The sequence below is a fragment of the Emys orbicularis genome, chromosome 7, assembly GCF_028017835.1.
Source record: "Emys orbicularis isolate rEmyOrb1 chromosome 7, rEmyOrb1.hap1, whole genome shotgun sequence".
Classification (NCBI taxonomy): domain Eukaryota; kingdom Metazoa; phylum Chordata; order Testudines; family Emydidae; genus Emys; species Emys orbicularis.
Window position 1 is genome coordinate 51,057,332 of NC_088689.1, and position 21,888 is coordinate 51,079,219.

General features: G+C 43.7%; 1 protein-coding gene across 2 annotated transcripts in view; it reads left to right on the forward strand.

Moving 5' to 3' along the window:
- Positions 1 to 21,888, forward strand: part of ANK3 (ankyrin 3) — a 305,045-nt gene that overhangs the window by 189,981 nt on the left and 93,176 nt on the right. For both annotated transcript variants that reach the window (XM_065407161.1, XM_065407162.1), the window contains exons 19-23: positions 3,586 to 3,684; positions 3,785 to 3,883; positions 4,717 to 4,812; positions 10,625 to 10,697; positions 10,892 to 10,954. In XM_065407161.1, the coding sequence (XP_065263233.1) occupies positions 3,586 to 3,684; positions 3,785 to 3,883; positions 4,717 to 4,812; positions 10,625 to 10,697; positions 10,892 to 10,954 (430 nt within the window). The remainder of the gene's footprint in view (positions 1 to 3,585; positions 3,685 to 3,784; positions 3,884 to 4,716; positions 4,813 to 10,624; positions 10,698 to 10,891; positions 10,955 to 21,888) is intronic.

Here is a 21,888-nt window from a genome sequence, read left to right on the forward strand (position 1 = left end):
TAACTGTAAAATCAAGACGCATCTTCATATGATGTGTCTATAGTTTAAAAATTGTTAACAAAACATGTTTAGCCTCCTGTTTATTCATCTACAATGTTCTGAGAACCCAGAATGGGGAATCCAGGTAGCAGTGAGAATTGATTTCTTGCTCTCTACCCTTGTTTGGCTGTGTAAGCACAGAATCTGCCAGTTGGCATGATTCAGAAATCTTAACAGGATATCCATCTGCAATGAGGAAGTCAAGAAATAAATATAAATTTAGATGCCTGCCAAACTGAAAGCCATTTGTTATTGGAGTCCATTCTGTAGCTGGGAAACAGAGGATATTCTCTTTGGGTCTCAGATTTAAGTAGGTATCTCGGTAATTAGTTTTAATTTTGTGTTTTGACCCAACATGATTATTGTGGACATTGTTGCCTATTGCTATGAAAGCTGCTTGCTAATGGAAAGAAACTTCATTCTAAAATGTCCAGTGTATTCATTTGTGTTCCATGTTGTCTTGTCACATCATCCTATCTTTGCTGATGGCGGCACTACGTTGTATAGCACATGGAGCATGATAAGACATGACACAATATGACCACAAGGTACTGGAAACTTAAGAGAAAAGCTTCCAGGGTAGCCCAGTGGTCTAATGGTGGCACAATATGCTGCCACATAGGGATCAGAGTACAGATGCAGAGTTCAGTGTTTTCCTCCCAGGCTGGCAGGTGCTGAGATTGCCACCAAGGCAGTATGCTGAACCCCAGAGGGGAGGGAGGGAGTGCCTCATGTCACTCTGCAGTGAACCCACCTCCCTTCCCCATGCTTGATAGGAAAAGCAACATTAATGGCTTTAGTGAGAGCTGTACTTGGCCGTCATTTCTGGGACACAAGATAGCTGTGCTTTGAGGCCTCCAAGGGGAAAATAGTAGAAAGGAAATAAATGGGGGTGGAGGTCATTCGGAGTTCAAAAACTTCCCTCCGTTCTCTCCCCTACCCCACACATTTCAAAGGGGACAAAAAGAAAACCTTTCAGAGTTAGCACTGTACCTGGTCTCTCATTCAAATTGCTAGCTAGTCAGCAGTGAGAAAAGAGCCAGCGAGAAAGAAGTAGTGTAGGTAATTGCTCTCCTAGCAGCTTACGGAGGTACAGTAGTAGGTGCCATTAAAATCTTGACATTTACTATTTGCAGTGGGTAAATTTAAAGTAGTACTTAATTAAATAGTCTACCTTGTAGTTAGACTTAGTAGTTTCTTTACATGTTACCTGATTTATGATTCACTGAAGTAAAGGCATGTAAATACATACACCGTATTTTACAGTAATTGGCACATTCCCTCAACATGTTTTAAGATAGGGCCATTGGGCACCTTTTGTTTAAAATGGACATGTTGGAGTCTAATTTAAATTGATATGAAGAAAATACTGAATCCAAATGCGGCAACCACTGAAACATACTTTCAGTGTAAACCATGCAGAGCCATTCACATCTGTATTTTCCTTTTTCTTAAGAGTCATGGCTCAGTGGTCTGAACATAAGATAGGGAGCAGGAGCTCCTGAATTCCAATCCTGACTTTGGCATTCCCTTCCCAGTGCATCTGGGCAAGTCACTGAACCTCTGTGCCTCAGTTTCCTCCTTTGTAATCTAGAGAGAATAATCCTCACCTATCCAACAGCCAACTGGGTTAATCTTTATAAAGTACTTTGAAAAAGTGTTCTTTTTAGTTGCCCCTCTTCTGAACTGTCCTTCATTGCAGCCCCAGTCTGATTATAATAAAGTAAGCGTATTTATTAAGGAAGAAGAGATAATGTCTTGATGCAGGCAGATAAGAAAGGAGGAGATAATTGCTTTAGGAGGTATAATCTGATCATTTCTATCACTTTGTAAGAATCCCAAGCTCTTTCAGATCAACATATATATATAATAATAATATTCTCATTATAGTAAAAGACAGAAAAAGAGTGAAGAGATGGGGCGGGGGTGAGGGGCAGCAGCTTTGGTTCTCTCTGATTTGTTCCATTTTATAGTATAACTTCACTATTTATGAAAGTATTTGTTACAATTCTTTACGTTTCCACACATCATTTAAATTATTTAAAATTTGAATGGTTTTTAAGGTGAGCAGCAAACAGATTGAACACTCTGATTCCCTGTTGCTACATTTAAGTGAGGTTTTTAAGTAGTATTTAGGATTCTGTTTCTGAGCAGTATATTTATAGAGACAGGCTTATGTTTTAGTTCTTAATTAGAACTCATGCCAAAAAATGTACATGCTTAGCTATGTTCAATTTTATAAGGTGTTTTGGACATGAGTCCGGTTTCCCTTATTTGTTTAAGCATCTCATGCCCTGACAGCTCCTGGATTTTGCTGCAGCTCTGGTGGGCATTTCTGAACTATACATTAATAATGAAAGTCAGGTAGGAAAATAACAAAGAAAAAAATCCATATATTCATCAGTGCAAAAGTTTGCCAGGGTGTTCTGCTAACAAAACACCAGCTTCCACTGGTCTCTGAAACATAAGGCCCAGAACACATTAGGTACGGTCTACATTGCAACAAAACACCCGTGGCTGGCCTGTGTCAGCTACCCAGGTGTAACCCACATACCTTCTGGGTGTGGTCTTCTGTCCCATCTAGTGGCACCGAGACCACTTAAAGAGAGAGAGAGATACAATGAGTCTGCTCTACAGCCTTAGCTAACTTGGCTTTTAGCTCATGTGGTAGAGGCTCATGCACTAAGCTCCAGAGGTCCTTGGCTCGATCCTGCCTGCCGACAACCAGGATCTGTCAGCGTTACACAGGCTCGGGCTACAAGGTGATAAAATTGCGGTATAGCCATTTGGTCCCGGGCTTTGGGACTCTCCTCTCTCCTCCCTGCAATTTTATAGCCCCACAGCCCAAGCTCAGCAAGCCCAAGGCAGTTGACATGAGCCAGCCATGGGTGTTTTATTGGAGTGTAGACATACCCTTAAAAAACTAGACTTCATGCCTGAGAACTTTACATTCACCAGCAGGCATTCTGCCTCCCGTAGGACTACTTTGTGCTGCTGGAGTCCACTCAGATCCTAGGCTGCACTTTGGCTCTTCTGGTCAGGATGGAGTTGGCAGTATATTCCATCCATTTTAATTGTTTGTTTGTATTGCAGTAGTGCCTAGAGGACCCAGTCAGGAATCAAGGCCCCACTGTGCTAGACACCGTACACACACACACACACTCACTCACTCACTCTAAAAGGATAGTCCCTGCCCCAAAGAACTTGCAGTCTAAGCATAAGAGAAAACTCTGTGAAATCAGCAAGAAATATGCTCAACTTCACAAGAAATGCAAGGCAGCTTCCAGCTTCCCCTTATAGGTTCATTTTGGATAGGGAAGGGAAAAGGTGTGTTCTGTGGGGATGGAAGGATAAGAAGAGGATGGAGCACATACCTGTCAAGAGATTTTTTTTTCAGGATGTTTTTCCACATGTTCCAAGAAAAAAAAAAACCTACCTGGGGCTTTGCAGTTTTATATTCAGTTTATTGTCAGTAAATGCATAGAGCTGTTCACATATGGTAATTGCTTATGTTCATATATTTCTTCTTTTTAAAAAACATTCCAGATGGGATACACTCCATTACATGTTGGCTGCCACTATGGAAACATAAAGATTGTTAATTTCCTTCTGCAACACTTTGCTAAAGTTAATGCCAAAACAAAGGTGAGGTTTTCTTTTCCCTTCACTTGTTTTATTTTGTTTAAAAAAACAAAACCCTCTCCTCAGAACACTGCAAACTCTTCTGTTTTTCTATCCTTGGCAGAATGGGTACACCCCTCTACACCAGGCTGCTCAGCAGGGACACACCCATATCATTAACGTCTTGCTCCAGAATGGCGCATCGCCCAATGAACTCACTGTGGTAAGGGACAAGAGAAAAACACATTGTGGGTGGCTTCTTTTCTAGCATGTCAATGCTTTCCCTACAGTAAAAAGTGCTGTGCCACTACATCTCCACAATGGAAATGTAGAAGAATAGGGGGAGGGGAGAGAGTGTGAATCAAACAGCACAGCCAGCCTGTTATCTCAGCTATGAGACATAGCCACCTTAGTGCTCTACTTTTCCTGAAACAGCAACGACTTTAAAATGCATTCATAAGAGAATATAGTGAGGCTTATCAGAATTCAATTTTTATTTCGACGGATAATATAGATGTTTATTATTGAGCATTTTTCCCTATTTTAATCAATTTAAATTTTCACAGTTACAAGAAATTATGGGGGTTGCAGCCATGAAAATTATTTAATGACAGTAAACGTTGAGATTCAAAATGTTAAAGCTTTATAACCATTAAAATACAAATTGTCAACATCACATGTCAAAATATACAAAGTAAATATCCTTAAATTGAAGTCTACGAAGTCCTCAGGCAGCATTTTTCTTACTTTGCCTCTCTTTAAATTTCATTATTATTGATGGAAATTGTTTTTCATCTGTTTGTGTCTGTGTGGTGAAATCGATGTTTTCCAACATTTACTGATAAAAATTTAATCCTTCCATCGTACTGGTTATTTCTCTCCTTGTCATTTATGTAAACAGTTAAATGCCTAACGTTACATGTCCTGCTGCCAGAACTTTTTATTGTGTTGACTTATAAACATTTTCTGAAGTAAATTTTTATTGAATTTATTACTTGTTCTTATAGTTAAGCATTGTTAATGAATATCCATTTTTATAAATATTTCAATTCTCAGAATGGGAACACTGCCCTGGCCATTGCTAAACGACTTGGCTACATTTCAGTTGTTGACACATTGAAGATAGTGACAGAAGAGACCATGACTACAATTGTAAGTATAGTATATTTCAATAATGAGCGTCAGACTCTTTCTTAATCTACAAAGTTCTACAAACTTGATATTTAGCTATGTTGATAGATACCTGCTGAGACTGCAATCTGATTGTTAAAGGTGGCTATACATACTGTTAGCAATATAACATCCATATGCAGTCAAATATAAAAACGAATATCATATTTACAGCAAATTTATGAAAAAAGTGTTAAAATTCAGGTAATAAATATCACCAGAATGTATTGCAAAAACCAAACTGAAATTACACAGTATAAATAACCAGGGGCCCAATCCTTCAACTAGATCTGCATGGGTGAAGTGTCCTTCCTGTGGCGATCTAATTGCAAGCTTGGGGCCTCGGTGAGGTAACTTTCCTCATACGGCTTTGTAAACGAGCAGAAACTAACATAGATCTCCTCTCTTCTTAAGAGACCCAGTTCTGAATACCTGCAGTGATTCACTCTCACCCACTAGTACCTTCAAGTAGTAGCACATAAAATATACTGTTATAGGGGCTTGCAAATGTCATGATTGTATTTAGTTTAAAAGCAGTTCTTCCAAACTGACAAAATTGGCTGGAACACCACTAGAAGTGTTTGTACTGTAATTATGGGCTGCTTCTTGAAGGCAATTACAAGATTAAGTCCCAGTATTATCTGTTAGATGTTAAAGGGACACCATCAATTTAAAAATCTCATTTCTGTTTGAAAGCATCTTACTGTTGTTTCAGGTAACAGTGCCAGTGACCATAACTGAAAAAGATTAGAGTGAAACATACTGCTCAGTTGTTTTCAGCTCAGTTACATTTGACAGCACTTCGTCTTTAATCGGGCTCTCTGTTTCTCTTTTAGTCAGTTAGTTAGTTTCTCCTGTTGTTTGTGTGGGTCTTTTGTACAGCAACAGGAGAGAGACACAAATATTTTTAATAAGAGGAAAGTTTGATTGTAAAAGCATAAAAATTGGCAAGGGATTCAGAGGCAGGCATAAAAATGACATTGAGCTCATATTTTGAAACTGACTACATTTCAGGTTGATGGTGTCCCCTTAAAAAGAAGACATCTAGGCCCTGGTCCTGCAAACATGCATCTGCATAACTTTACTCATGTCAGTATTCCTACTGAAGTAAATGGGTATAGTCACATGAGTGAAGTTACATACATAGACAAGTGTTTGCAGAGTCAAAGCCCTGCCATATTAATTTTATAACAAACCACAAAATGTTTGAAATAGATACTTAAGGCTCACTCTATGAACAGGCCCAGTGCTGCCATTGTCTGATTTATTATCACATGCTACATTCTCTCTCAAGCAAGCCATTTCAGATTAAGTCAGTTTGAATGCCTTTGAATTTAGAAACACTTTTGACTCAGCAACAGGTGATCACTTGTTTGACAACTTTAATCCAGTTAAATTTACAACTTTCCAGATTTAGCACTGACTACAAATAGTTGTTAAATTCATGTTGTAATATAAGGGAAGCTGGAATTTACTGATATGTAAGGAACATTTTTAAAATGCTTACGCACACCAGCCTCAAAAGGAGGAGATATCTAAATTTGGCAGTATAAGTAAGGTGAACCCATTAGAAATAACACTAATGCCTCAAATATATTTTGTCTGACAGGAAACCTGTTTTTCACCTTTGCTGGTGACCAGTTCCTAGACCCAGACCTTATAATTTAGAGTGTATGTACATAACTCCTTGCACGACATCCATACATGCATTCTGCAATAATAGTGATGACCAATGTGACACCGGCTGTTGTTTGAGAGCTCACATGACATTCTTTGGTGAACTTGAATGCACGTACCAGACACAGGAGATTCCTGTACCCTCTCTGCACTCCCTTTTTGCCCCTTGCCAGTTGGCACTAAGAGGTTCCTGGGTCACAGGCATGTTCTCCCGATCTTGCTCACTGCTTAATGGTGTGATGACAATATCTTATGATAGTGGTCACCAACCCATCGATCGCGATTGACTGGTGACTCTCCCAGTTGATCGTGATCTCCGGTGGTGTAGTGGGGCTGCCGCTAAGGCAGGCTCCTTGCCTGCTGTGGCCCCACGCTGCTCCCAGAAGCAGCCAGCACGCTCCCGTGGCCCCAGAGGGGAGGGGGTCTCCGTGTGCTGCTCTTGCCTGCAAGCACCACCCCACAGCTCCCATTGGCCGGGAACGGAACTGTGGCCAATGGGAGCTTTGGGAGTGGTGCGTGCAGAGAGGGGCAGCGCGCAGAGCCACGTGCCTCCTGACCCCCTCCCAGGGCCGCACTGCTGTGTTGGCCCCTTCCGGGGATAAGTGCCACCCGGCAGGAGGCCACATCCCAGCCCTGAGCCCCCTCCAAGAGCCAGCACCCCATACCGCCTCCTGCACCCCAAACTCCCTTCTGCACCCCAAGTCCCTGCCCCAGCCCTGACCCCCCTCCCCAGCCCTGACCTCCCTCCCAGAGCCAGCACTCTGCACCCCCTCCTGCACCCCAACACTCTGCTCCAGCCCAGAGCCCCCTCCTGCACCCAAACACCCTCCCAGAGCTTGCATCCCTCACTGCCTCCTACACCCCAACCCTGCCCCAGGCTCAGCCCAGAGCCTCCTCCCACACTGCGAACCCCTTGACCCCAGTCCAGAGCCTGCACCCCCTCCTGAACCCCAACCCTCTGCCCCAACCCAGTGAAAGTGAGTGAGGGTGGGGAAGAGCAAGCAATGGAGTGGGGGGGGGATGGAGTGAGCGGGGGGGGGCTTTGGGGAAGGGGCAGGGTTGATCATGATAAACACCAACATTCATTTGTACCTCCTATTTTGTCTTAGTAAAGGAAGTGGATAATTGTTCCCATATTTTTTCTTTTTCAACTGATGGCTGCTGAACAAAGTTATCAAAAGAAGCGATACTGAGACATCTTGTGCAGATATTTGTTGAAACGCAAGCAGCACAACATGTTTTGAATTATCACATAAATCCTCTTCGTAGCTACAAAGGGTCAGATCGTGAGATAATGATCTGCCTTGGTAAGGGGGAGTGTGTAGTTGCACTGTCCCTGGAGCCCAGAAGGGAGATTGTGACTCTGCTCATCCAGAGAGTGAGTAATCTGCTCTGGGTACTTACCTGGCACAGTTATGCCACCCAGCATGTGGGGAGATGGAGCCAAAACTTTGCCCAGTCCCCACTCTGTTCTGGCTACCCCCACCTCTCTCTCTCACAGGGAGGAGAATGTAGTGGCTTGTACAGATCGCGCCCATGCTGCTATTCATGACATGAGGAGCCAGTAAGCCACCATGCTAGCTGGGCACAATCTGCACCAAAGAAAAACCATTTAAAGCAAGTGAATATTGGTTCCAAAAACCTGGCTAATTTCTTTCTTGATTTTTTTTCTAAAACTACTGTTTAAAGCAAAACAAAGTAGGAAACAAACATCTTCCTTGTTTTTTGAGCACACTGCAGACAGAAAACTGTTAATATTCACCTCTCAGAATTGTGGTGTCATCAGCTTACTTGTGAGTGGCCTGTTAGCAAGGCTGTTGGTTGATATATAGAAGACATTCAGTATCAAAAGCTGGCTTTTATCTTTGTTACTTCATGTGCGCTTTCCCTCTTGTCACTTCCATAGCTGTGTTCTATAATTCATTAGCTTATATAAAACCTATATTGCTCTGTCTTAAAATGTGCTAACAAGATAAACTTCAAAACAAATAAATACTGTTAGTTATGCTGGATAATAAGCACCAATCACCACTGCTTCTAGAACTTTTTGGCACCTCTCTTCATACCTTCTCTAAAAGTTACTTATCTCTAGGGAGATTCTAAAATATTTTTCTACAACGGGAACAAGGCTTATTGAACAGCTGACACCATAAAAAAGAGTTGTAGGAGAGCAGCATAAACAGGAATTTGTTATCCCAAGCTCAGGCTTGTAGAGATGTAGATAATTGTAGGTCAAGTATATTCACTGTTGCACACTGAGAACTCCAAATACAGGAGGCTCATTCTTAGCCTGTACAACTAATGAACTAGTTGGGTTCATGTCACATAGGTAGGAAGGTATATTATTTAATATGTGCTATAAGTAGAGAAAAGTTGCATTACATCTTATTGTGAATTAGACTACAAGAAATGTGAGGTACAAAAAGGACTGTACAGCCCAAAATGCCTTCTAGGTTAGACACAGCTCTAGTCACAGAAGCCCAGAAAACAGTTTTCATTAAAATCAAGATGTTGGTAATCAGTCACCAACATGGTATGGTGCATTTTAGACTCTTGGCACTTTGAGATGGAATCTGAATTACTGAGGGCATTATAGTCTCATGTCAAGTAGTCATCTAATTTAAAGATCTTTTGAGGATATTCGGCCAAATCTATCCCATCTGTTATTCAATTTAAGGTGGTACAAAGGGTGAATATGGGTTACTGTATTGTGATTTTTACACATACTGTAATAAAACTCTAATAATGACTGAACAAATTCTGTGTGTGATCTTTTATCTATTCAATTCAGTCTGTATAGACATGGCTGAGGTAAAATCTTTGAACATGCATTGGCAGAACCTTCTAAAGCTGGTAGTTTAACTAAAAAATACTAGAAATGCTTAAATAATTCCCACAGAACAAAATGAGTGTAAGGTCTCGAATAAGTTCTAAGCATATCAAATGAGGATAGGAGCCAAACAGACGTAAACTTGCCACAGAATTATTTATGAAGCCAGACAAAAATAAAGTATATAAAGGTAGATGTGGAATGACAAGCTTAAAAGTTTGGATCAAAGACCACAACCAGAATCTTTTCCGTCATTTTTCCTCCTAAAACTTTGTTAATCATTTTTTAACTTTGTGTCTGATGACGGGGAAATAACAATGGTAGAATAAGAGGAAACACAAATGTGGGCATATATTTGAATACCACTGAGCATCCTGGCTTGGATACAGCTATACCAAACCTGTACAGATTTTTCTGTAGGATCCAAAACATCATTAGTGCTTGACTGCTCTCTTACTTCAAAGTTTGTGGTTCCTTTTGGGTTTCAATATCCCCTTTTTTTATTAAACCAGCAGGTCAACTCTGAGGTATATTGTCATATCTAGCTACTTTAAATGAAGATTTCAGGCATGCAAACTCAGTTTTCCCCAAATCTAAGTCTTCTTATACTGCTCCCTGAACCTGAATGAGAATAAATGACAGAAGTAAAAATCAACCCCATCTGAATGCATTCTGTGCAAAATTTTCTGATGAGTATCATAGATAACCATAATATTATTACAGTTGTCACTATGGAAAATATAGGCAGTTCAAGGTAAGGTATGTATTTAAAAATATTGCAGAGAAAATTAGTTCCAAAATCACAAAATACTTCTGATGCAGGAAGAAGGAAACTTCACGCAGCAGAAAGGGACTTAATAGTTTAGGGCTAGATTGTGCTACTCTTGCTCCCATTAAAGTCAATGGGACTGTAGACAGAGTAAGGTACTACTTTAGGCTCCTATTTTTTAAAAATCTTGGTCTTAAATTCTTTCAGTGTATTTGTTTCTTTTAGGTGATACGATCATCTTTTGGGTCCTCAGAGCATCCTATCTGCTGTATGAGCTTAAATATAGTTACATATATTGATATAATATTAGGTAGTTTTATTATTTGAATATACTGTACTTCATAATTATATGCAGCTACATGTTGAAACTACATGCAGAAAATAAAATAAAGGCTTATTCTGCTAATTTTAGATCATAAATGTGGCCTGTCATGTATTTTTACTTATAAATGTAACAATAAATTGATGTTTTTCTGTTGAAAATGTCTGGACTTTGAAATGATCTTATTGTTTAACAGACTGTAACAGAAAAGCATAAAATGAATGTACCAGAAACTATGAATGAAGTTCTTGACATGTCTGATGATGAAGGTATGCAAAAAAGGAAATTTTTATTTACTTTTAAAATTCTATTTGTTGTATCATAATTGTTTGTTGAATTCTTCCCCCCGCCCCATTGGATAATCGTTGTTGCAAAAAACATTTATTAGTTATGACATTACATTGTTTTGTTGACATATCAATGTTCTACATATTTACTTATATTGTTTACTTAAATCATGCAGTTCGTAAAGCCTACACCCCTGAAATTCTCAGTGATGGTGAATATATGTCAGATGTTGAAGAAGGTATTTGTGCATTTTTGTATTGCAGTGATATTTAACTTCAACATTTTCATTTTATTTTCTAACTTTAGAAATAATCTTTTTTTTCCACTAACTTTTCTTATTACCCTACTAGCAAGAGTCAGTACGTTAGACCAGAGTACTTCAGAAAATTGTTTGATTTACTGCTAACATGCTAATTTTGCTCAGATCTTTTGCTTCGCTATTTTAAAATCAAATTGCCACTAATTCCCTGGAATATTCTTTCTGCTGCTGCTGCTTCATAAATAGAGAGTTGTTTTAGTATTTTATTTTAAAAACTAAATATTTGCCGAAGAGATAAATATACACATTCTTGGGAAGAAACAACTGACAATAGGAGATAACTTCTGAAAGGATAGGGTATAAATTTTACATTTCTAATGTCTACCCTCCACTATAAAGTGAATTCTGGGATTATTCATTTGATAGTGAGGACCTACCCTGATCAAAGGAGATTTCAGAGTAAAAATCCCAATCATCATTTAGTGTAATGTCACATAAGTGCAAGTTCTATTTGCACTGAATAAGATACTGTATTGTACTTAAAAGAAGACGACTCCCATTTTGGTAGGACCACAGCAAGTGCAGTAATTGGGAATGGTGAGCATTACTGCCAATACAGTGCTAGACTCAGACACATAGCTGTGCCACCCTAAGAAGAGCCCTGAGAAGGTACTGTGGCTCAGAGAAGGCCTAATTAATCAGGCTTTTTGTAGTGAACTCTATAGGGGCTGGAATAGAGCCCATTGGTCTTCAACACCATCTATGTGGGGATTTTGAGCCACTGAACCATTCCAGTGGTTTGTGGTCCCAATCACCCCCTCTATTCTGGCCTGTTCATGGCTAGCAGAGAGACTTCTTCCACAGTACCCAGATTATTTTCTTGGCGGGTTAATAGAATGCAACCAGAAGGGACCAAAACAATGCCATTCCTGAAAGTCTGTTGTTGATGGGGGTTTTGGTTTTTAAATGTTCCAAACTGAAGGAAGCTGTCTAGCTCCGTGAGCCATGTAGTTTTACAGCTGGGTAAAGTTTCAGGAGTTTGGTTATTCACACTTGTGTGAAGCCAGATCTTTGGATAGAAATAAGAATATTCTCCTCTGTTCAGAAGCCCACCTGGAGGCTTCTTCACCTGCTTTCTCACTCCATCTGTACAGCCACAGAGTTTAACAGGTGCAGAGAGTCTTGCTCTTTGTGCTTGGATGAATTTCTTCATCAAGCTGCAAATACCATAGCACCACAGAGAGACCATAATCAAAAATCAAACAGAGTTTCTGAAATTATGAAGAAAGAAATGACAGTATTTTGTACGCTTCCCATTAGCTTGCATGATAGCTATAACTTCTCCCAATGTAGTAGTAGCTACTATAGCAGTGGTCTCAATTTTCCTCTCAGACTCTTTATTTAGACTTTTCTGATTCCATGTATTGTGATGTTTATTTTTACTTTCTTTTATAGTATTTTAAACTTTAGAAAATAAGGACATTTTAGCCAGTCACCCTGTTGAAATAATGTTAATTTATGTGCTGAGGCTTTTTTTTTTTTTTTTAATTTCCACCAAGATGTTCCCATTATTATAACTCCAAGTGGATAACAATGTTGTTATCCATTTGTGGTTAAAAATAAAAGTTTTAGACTATCATTTAGATTTGTACTCTTCACATTCCAATGCAAAATTAGTGTAGCTAATCTGAAGATCAGTATTACTCAAGAAAGAAATAATATTTTGTTGTATTACAGTGCTAGAATAAAGACTGATGCAGTATTTGAGAAATGTTCAAATATGAAATGATAGTCTCAGAATTTGACTGAAAATGTTGCTTTTATTAATGTGTTGCAGCATCTGCAAAGACAAGATGCAAAGTTTGAACAGACTCACAGTAATAGCCTTGAGGTCTGTGGAAAGCTGAAAAGTTTACTAACCATTATTTTTAAAAGGCCAATTTAAAAATATAAATTATATTATGAATGCCTCTAATAGTAAATAGATTATGAAACAATTTAGATAGAGGAAGCAATCAGTTTGATATATAATGAACCCAAGACATATAGTTTTCAGACTTTATCTCTGTGAATAGGATTTCAGATTAATAAATAGGTATTTTATTAACCCATATGATGCATTCAAAGGTGCAGAGTGTGTGTGTGTGTGTGTGTGAGAGAGAGAGAGAGAGAGATTATGATGGATTCTAGACATCTTTTTTTCTTTTAGATTGCAGACTCTTCAGGAGAGGAGCTGTCTTTATTTTGTGTCTTGTTCAGCATCAAGCACACCTTTGGTGGTTAACAAATAAATAATAATAATAATAATTAATAATAAATTATGGGTTCTGATGCCCTCCCTCCATAAATCTTCAGTGCTGGCCAAGTATGTAGATGCAAAACACCCATTTAAAATCATGAGAATCAGTACATACAGGGTAACAAAGACGAACTGCTACAAAGAACTTGGAATGGCCAGGTAAATAATGGCTATTGTAAACAGTCTAGTGCAACAGTTGAGAAGTGCACTAGCCTCACCTCCTGGGACCTGGTTTCAAACTGAATAAATTAAAGCAGAGAGTAGCACAAACTAATACTGCAGATCCAAACAATCCCTAACTTAATAAAGTTTGGATCATGAACCAAGATGCAACTCAGACCCATATCTAGTTACAGATGACAATGAGTTTTGGAATCTCTTACTCCCAGAGCACAATGTGCAAATACCCACATTGCAACACCCATCTTCCTAACTGGTAGTCTCCATGTTAGAGAGACAAAAAACTTGGATACACTAAGCATGTCTTCTGGGGGCAGGACTAAAGTGCATTAACAAATGTGTGGGGAAACTGTCACTTTGTTTGCCCAAATTATGTCTTGTTTCCAGTAAATGAATATTTACATGGCAGACATGTAATTCATTTTCTCCACTGAGGGCAGATTGGTTTAGGAGCAACCCAGATCACAAGGAAGGTTCTTGCTCTTCTTTTTTTTTTCCTTCCAAAGCTGGAAATGTTCCAAACCTGAGTCATACATGCTTACTTTAGAAACTGTACCCAACATGGATTAAATGCTTGTAAGCAGCTATGGTACAAAAAAAGAAGCCACCATAGTCATAGACACCTGGTATGTCTTAATGGAAAAATTAACACTAAGCTGCTTCCCCAGATGGTAAGTATTTTACTTAAATGTAGGGAGATTCTATTCCAAGTGAAAACTAAACTTTAATGTTACTTTTAAAGAAATTTCAGATACTGTACAAGTGAAACCTGAATGTATAAGAACTAGATTTTTCCCTGAGTGCTATTGTTTGCTTCTGTGAAGGCTTTCTGTCATCTCCATATGTAGGCTTGTGATTCAAGCTCCATGAAGTTGCTTGGAGAACTAGGTTAGGATCCTGTAGCTGGTAGAGGTCAAGGATGGACTTGACTCAAATTCCCAGGCAGTCATTGATGTTGAAGGACAACCTATTGTCTGCCTCAGGGCTCTAGGTAACTCCTGCCTGAGCAGCCACATCCAACAGATTGAATGCATCCTGCATGGCACATGTCAGGATTTTAACCTTGTGGAGTAAACTAGAAGCCCTGCTGCTGCTGACATATCAAGGCTAACTGATGAGCAGGCAAGGAAAGTTGATGCAAGGGAAGTGAGCTAAAGCTGCAGCAGGGAAGAGGGAGCAAGTGGAAGGTATGCTGAGATGCAGTATCAGTACTTGCATGAAGCTCTTTCTTTATGTTGGCCCTTGGAGTTTCATTTTCTTTTTGGACTTGGGTAGGTGAAGACAAACTTTTCAATCTAAACAACAATTAAACTCCCAAAAAGGTGATCTAACCCATATGGTGAAGATTCCTATCTTGATGTGACTAGATGTCGCACAGATCAGCCCATCATACACTAGACCAGGAGTGGGCAAACTTTTTGGCCCGAGGGCCACATCTGGTTATAGAAATTGTATGGTGGGCCATGAATGCTCACAAAATTGAGGTTGGGGTGTGGGAGGAGGTATGGGCTCTGGGCTGGGCATGCAGGTTCCAGAAATGAGGAGTTCCAGGTGTGGGCTCCAGGCTGGGGCAGGGCATATGGGGTGTGGGGTGTGTGTGTGTGAGGGCTCCAGCTGGGGATGCAGGCTTTGGGTGGGGCTGAGGATGAGGGGTTTGGGGTGCAGGAGGGTGCTACGGGCTGGGACCGAGGGCTTTGGAGGGCGGGAAGGGGATCAGGGCTGGGGCAGGAGGTTGGGGCACGGGGGGTGGCTCAGGGGTGCAAGCTCCAGGCGGTGCTTACCTCAAGCGGCTCCCGGAAGCAGCGGCATGTCCCTGCTCCAGCTGCAGGGACGGCACTTGGGGCGGGGACAGCGTGCGAAGCGGAGCCCCCTGGCTACCCCTATGCATAGGAGCAGGAGGAGGGACATGCTGCTGCTTCCAGGAGCCGTGCGTAGCAGCCCCTGCCCCTGCCCTCCATCTGGAGCGCTGGAGTGGGGCAAGCCCCAGACCCCACTCCCCAGCAGGAGCTCAAGTGCCGGATTAAAACGGCTGGTGGGCTGGATGTGTCCTATGGGGCATAGTTTGCCCACCTCTGCATTAGACAGACACCCTTCTAAGTCATCAGAGTATATTGTTGGGCCCCCGGGGCACACGGGAGGATCTGGAGGATAACAGGATGCAACTAGGAAAGACCAAAACATTGCCATTCCTGAAAGTCTGTTGTTGATGGGGTTTTTTGTTTTTAAATGTTAAGAACTGAAGGAAGCTGTCTAGCTCCATACGCAATGTAGTTTTACAGCTGGGTAAAATTTGAGGAGTTTGATATTCATATTTATTCATACTTGTGTGAAGCCAGGTCTTTGAATAGAAAAGAATATGCTCCTCTGTCCTTTGTCACCTGTCCTTTTTCCTATGGAGCTGGACTGATTTAGATGGGAAAAATATATAACAAACTGGCTAGTATCTGTAGTATCAAATGACCTCTAAATAATGTTTGTACCTATGTTTATCCAGGGATAATAAAGATGACATTTTCTTTCTTCATAAAACACAGTTTCAGTCTGTAGTAGGAAAGAAGAGATGAAGGATACCAAGTTGTAACACAGCACAGAGATATTCAGTCTTCAGACTAGTTTTCACTAGATACTTCATCTCTTAGTGTTACTTCACCTAGTATAACTTTGTCTGAAAATGTATTTTATCCTCAGTATTTCTTCTGAGTTCATATTCCTTTCAAACACACTATTCTGTCATCTGAGACAGAAAGGATTAGGTTTCAGTATCTCAACCCAGTTTTATTATACACAGCCAGATTGAGTTTATTTCATCCATTTTACTTGAGTCTCCCACAGAATTAAAAGAAAGTGTGTAAAATTCTTTGGAATGACCATGTCCAACATGTAATATTGTTTTTATTCTACTGGATGTAAAAGTGGCTATACAGCCTGATGGAAGTATTCTATCAAGGTAATCCAGCTCACAATTAGATTAGCAATGATACAGGATAATCTCTGAAGTACAGTTTCTGCAGCTCAGCCAGAAGAGCCATTTCAACATTCCCAGCTGTAAATCCCCTTGCCATTAACATGCAACTCCTGCAATTGGTGTCTTGAATCTCGACATTCTTGTCCATCTGTTGAAGTGGCAGGGTGCCTTCTCTTCACTTCTTTTCTGAAGGGCATATATACAGACAATAGTAGGTTTAGCTGGCCAATCTGGCAAACATAATGTCTTCTGCAGGAAGTCCTTTCTCTGTGCCAGTACTACTACATATCTGCTTACAGTGTATCATATCCATTCATATTTAGATACATTGAACACTGAAACAAAGCCTTTATTCTGGTTCCATTTTCCCAATTTCCTTTTCCAGTTGTCATTCTTGTTTGTTGAGTGACCTGTCCACCCTGTCATCTTGAAGTTTGACAAAAGCACCTATCAGATTAGTATCTAAGAGTAATACTTTGCCTTCAGGGTTTACATCATCTAGAAAAGCACAAGGAGAAGGTGAGGTCTTGTCCCCATGTTTCCTGCATATTGGCTAGTGAAGTGGAACTGTCATTCGGGTGGGGAGCAATGCGTGTTATCCTTATGCATGGGGTACATGCACATCCCCTGGGTGCACAAAGCCACCTGGGAGAGATTGTGCTTTCTGAGGTAGAGTTTATTCCTAATGCTTTCCAAGGTGTAATACAGCTCCATACTGCCCCCTATACATGGCTTTGTGCAAATCAAGTCCGACTCTAATGATATAACTCTGTATGTCCCAAGCACAAAATGTTTGTATCAATTATTAGTCCTCAGGAAAAAGTTTCCAAGTCTAAAGTACAAGATTTGGACCAAAAGATCTCTTCTCTACTTACTGGGGAAAATAAACCTTTAGTGATATGAACTATGTTTTCTCCATTATGGTTTGTGTAGTTAAAGTGTAACTGTCTCTTTTTTGTATATTTTTATAAGTATAAAGCTCTTTTTGTAGTTTAAACACAAATTAGAATGGACAGAAGTTAAACTATTTCATGTCCCTTGCCCCGGATGTAGGTCAACTGTATTCCTGATCCCTCTGCTCCAGTAACCTACCAGGAGTCTGAATTCCTGATTGATTTTCCTCAAACATATCTCAAAAGTAATGTCTAGTAGAACCTGAAACAAGGTATTTACACAAATGGATACATATTTAAGAATTTAAACAGAGATCATGTAGATCCACATGGGAAGATCTTACAACATAATGCATTGATAGGAGAATATTGCTACTTTTCCCATTACATCTAGTAGAGAAAAAAAATACTAGAGAAAGGAAAGTAATTTTTATTTAGGATATAGCTTGAAGCCATGAAAATAGTCATCCCGTTGTTATTAATCTGGCTCACTGGATTTACGTAAGCTCAGGTTTGTTTGCACCTGTTGCATCTTTTCATTAGCAAAGATTTTTACTTCATCAGAGGATCTGAGGATCAAAATTTGTCTTCCAAATAATACTCTGCATCACAGGATGGTACAGTAAAAAATATTTAATGCCCAGTACTTGCTGTTGAAGTTTGACCTCAGCAAATGTTTGTTTTATAATCAGAGTTGGGAAATAGTCTTGGAATATTCCCACATGATTTCCTTTAGAGCAGGAATTAGTCAGAGCTCTTGACCACCTTCAAAATCCTATCCCTTACTGCAGAGGCGGATTTACAGTAAAACACCGAGTGCCCTGGCATGGGGCCCCTAACGACAGGGGGGGGCCCAGGGCTGGGCAGCTGTGGGGGCAGAAGCTTGGTTCTGCTGGCTCCTGGGGCTCCTGCTGCAGGCTTTCACCAGCAGCCAAGCTCCCCCACCCCCACCTCCTCCCCCGAGCCTGCTGCATTCCTGCCCCTCCCCCTCCCAGTGCTGTCCCCGCTGCCAAACAGCTGTTTGCCCTTGCTCCTGGAGGGGAGTGGAGGAGCGGGGCCGCAGCACGCTCAGGGGAGGAGGCGGAGAAGAGGTAGGGGGGGGCCTTGGGGAAGGGAGTGGAATTGGGGCAGAGCAAAGGCGGGGTCCCCGCATTCCCCCTACACATACCCCCCCTTGCCGTGAGCTGCTCAGGGCAGGGGGCTTGGGTGGGGCAGGGAGCGCCCCCACAACCCCAGCCCACATTCCCCAGCCCTGACTTCTGCACCCCCCTCACTCCCTGCCCTCCCTGACTCCTGCACCCCGCACACATACCCAGCTCCCCCACACCCCATGCCCTGACTTCTGCACCCCCCATATCCCCATCCCCACCCTGAGCACCAAATGGGAGCTCCTGCACCCCCCCCCCCATTCCCACCTGCACCCCTTGCACCAAATGGAAGCTGCCCCAGGTAAGCACTCCACACCCCAACCCTGAGCCCCCTCCTGCATCCTAACTCCTGGCCAGACCCTGCACCCCAACCCCCAGCCCGCTCCTGCACCCTAACTCTCTCCCAGATCCTGCACTCTGCACCCCCAGCCCTGACTCCTGCAGCCCCTCACACACTCCCAGCCCTGACTCCTGAATCCTTCTCTCACACTTCCAGCCCCCTGCCCACCTCCTCCCCGGAGCGTGCCGCGTCCCTGTTCCTCCCCCCCCCCCCCCCAGTGCTTGCCACCACCAAACAGCTGTAGTAAGCTCTGGGAGGGAGGGGGGAGGAGCGGGAACGTGGCATGCTCAGGGGAGGAGGCGGGCCGGGGCCGGGATTTGGGGAAGGAGTTGATTAGGGGCAGGGAGGGGGTGGAGTTGGGGCGGGGACTTTGGGGAAGGGGTTGGAATGGGGGCAGGAAGGGGGCAGGGCAGGGATGGAGTTGGGACCTGGCCGGAGGCAGAGGGGGGTCGAGTACCCACCGGCGCCATTAGAAGTCGGCGCCTATGCCCCAACCCCCAGCCTTGCTCCTGCACCATAACTTCCTCCCAAACCCTGCACCCCCAGCCCTGAGCCCCCTCCCGCACCCTAAGTCCTGGCCAGACACCACACCCCAATATTTTTTTACATTTTTTTTATACAGCGCTCTTATCCAAAGCACTTTACAATAGGTAGCTAATGGTACAAACAATATTTGGAAAGATCATTAAGTGGTCCGCCGAGACCCTCACGGATTTTCAAGTGGTCTGTGGGAAAATAAGTTAGACTACAAAAACAATCAAGGTACCTCACTTTATTTTCATTTACTTCCTATTACTTATAGGAGGAGGATGAAGAAAAAAAGAATGAAAAACGGGGGCGGGGGGGAGATAAGAGAGAATGGTCTTTTTCTTGGCTGGGTCCCAAGGAGGGGCCCAAAAAATGAAGCTGAGCACAGGGCCTCACTAACTCTAAATCCGCCACTGCCTTGCTGGTAGATCTCCAGTGATGAGAAGTGTGCTTGGATGGCAGCTGATTTTTCCTGAAATGGCTCTGATGATTCTGAGGATCCTAGTAATGAAATGAGCCAATTTGTTTGCTTTGTGGTGCTGGGTTTTTACTGTATAATGTGACCAGACTATGATCTAGAATCTTTGTGTGTGAGTTGCGGATTTTAGATGTTGGCTTTTTTTCTACAAATAATCAATTTTATAATTATAGACCCTCCTAATAACAAAGCAGAAGTAAAGCTCTGTTTATAAACTAGAGAGTAAGGGTAGGGTGACCAGTCGTCCTGTTTTTAAAGGGACACTCCCGTATTTAAGCCTTCCTGCAGGCTTCCCGACTTTTTCTTAAAAACGGGCAAATTGTCCCATATTGTCTGTCTTCCTCCGCCCCCATCAGTACCGGTGAGTCCTGCTGCTGGCTGGATCCCTGCCCACCAGTGGTGAGTGCGGGGGGGAGGTCCAGTGGCTGATGATGGGGGTGGGTGTGCAAGGCTGGTGGCGGGGCAAAGATGCAGCGCGGGGCCATCTGCTCCCCCTGCCGGTCTGTCAGCGCAGTCCCTGCTGCATGCTGGCTCTCAGCCAGCAGGCAGGGCCGGCTCTAGGATTTTTGCCGCCCAAAGCAAAAACAATTTTGGCCGCCCCCCACCCCCGTTTTTTAATTACCCCACCCCCGGCCCTGCCTCAATTCCGCCCCTTCCTCAAATCCCCAGCCCTGCCTCCTCCCCCCAGGCTCTCAAGCCTAGGAGGAAGGGAGGGGGAGAAGCAGCGCCCGCGCCGCGGCCACTCGGAGTCTCCCCCTCCCTCCCAGGCTCTCAAGCCTGGGAGGGAGGGGGAGCAGCGGCATGCGAAACGGCCGCTCGGGATCCCCCCCTCCCTCCCAGGTTTGAGAGCCTGGGAGGGAGGGGGAGACCCCGAGCGGCCGCGGCGCGCGAAACAGCTGATTCGCGCGCCGCTGCTCCCCCTCCCTCCCAGGCTCTCAAGCCTGGGAGGGAGGGCGAGTAGCAGCGCGCGAGCGGCAGCAGCAGCAGCAGCGGAGGTGAGCTAGGGAGGCCGGGGCACATTTTTAGGGGCGGCATTCTGGCGCCGGCCATGCTGCCCCTAAAAATGTGCCGCCCCAAGCACCAGCTTGTTTTGCTGGTGCCTAGAGCTGGCCCTGCCAGCAGGGCCCTGCCCCCGTCCTGTTTCTGGCTGGCGCTGGCTGCACGCTGTGAGCTGTAGTAGCTGGTGTGTGTGGGCAGGCGCCAGGTGGTGGCTGGTTACGTGTCACCTCTGCTGCACACCCATCAGCCCTTTACAATCTCCCCCTCTAGCTGTCCTCTCCCTGCTTTGCCCCTTCACCTCCCTCTCCCACTCCACTGTTCCTCCATATCCCTTCTGTGGGGAGCGACCTGCTCCCAGCGCTGTGTGGAGAACCAGTCCCTGGTTGGAGCGCTCAGCTCACCAACAACCTGGCCGACAGGCTCCTTCCTTCCCCCACTACCTCTGGCTGGGCCGGCGCCCCGGGAAAGCCCAAGACCCTCCAGACTGGGGCGCTAGCCAGGAGGAGCCAAGACCTGCATGTGCCAAAGCCCCGCACAGCGCTGACAGGAGGCAGCCTCTCCACCCCTCAGCTAAATCAGCTAAGCTTTGGAGTGGCGGTGGGGGGAAAGTGATTTCCAGCCTGTTCATGCTCTGAACCTGCAGGCTCCACAGCAGCCCCCAGGGCAGGGGCTTAGCATCCTCTTCACCCTCCTCCCCCCCCTCCAGGTCCTCCCCACAGGGAGCGCAGGGCTGCTCTATCCCCTAGGCACCCTTCCCTGCTGAGCCACCTCTTCGGCAGGATTCACTAAAGCCTCTGCAGTCAGGTTCCCTGGGCCCAGGGCTGGTGCAACCACTAGGCGAACTAGTCGGTCGCCTAGGGTGCCAACTGGTTGGGGGCGCCAAAAAGCGGTGCCCTGGCTCTGCAGGGAGGAGCCACCTTCTGGAGGCACTGGAGAGCCAGAGCGTTGGCTTGCAGGGGCAGCAAGCCCCAGCCATGGAGGACCCGGCGCGGCGCAGGGAGGATCAGCAGCCCTGCAAAGGCGGCGGCGGCGCTAGCGGGGAGCAGCCACACGCCCCGCCCCTCCTGCCCAGGCTGCGGCCCG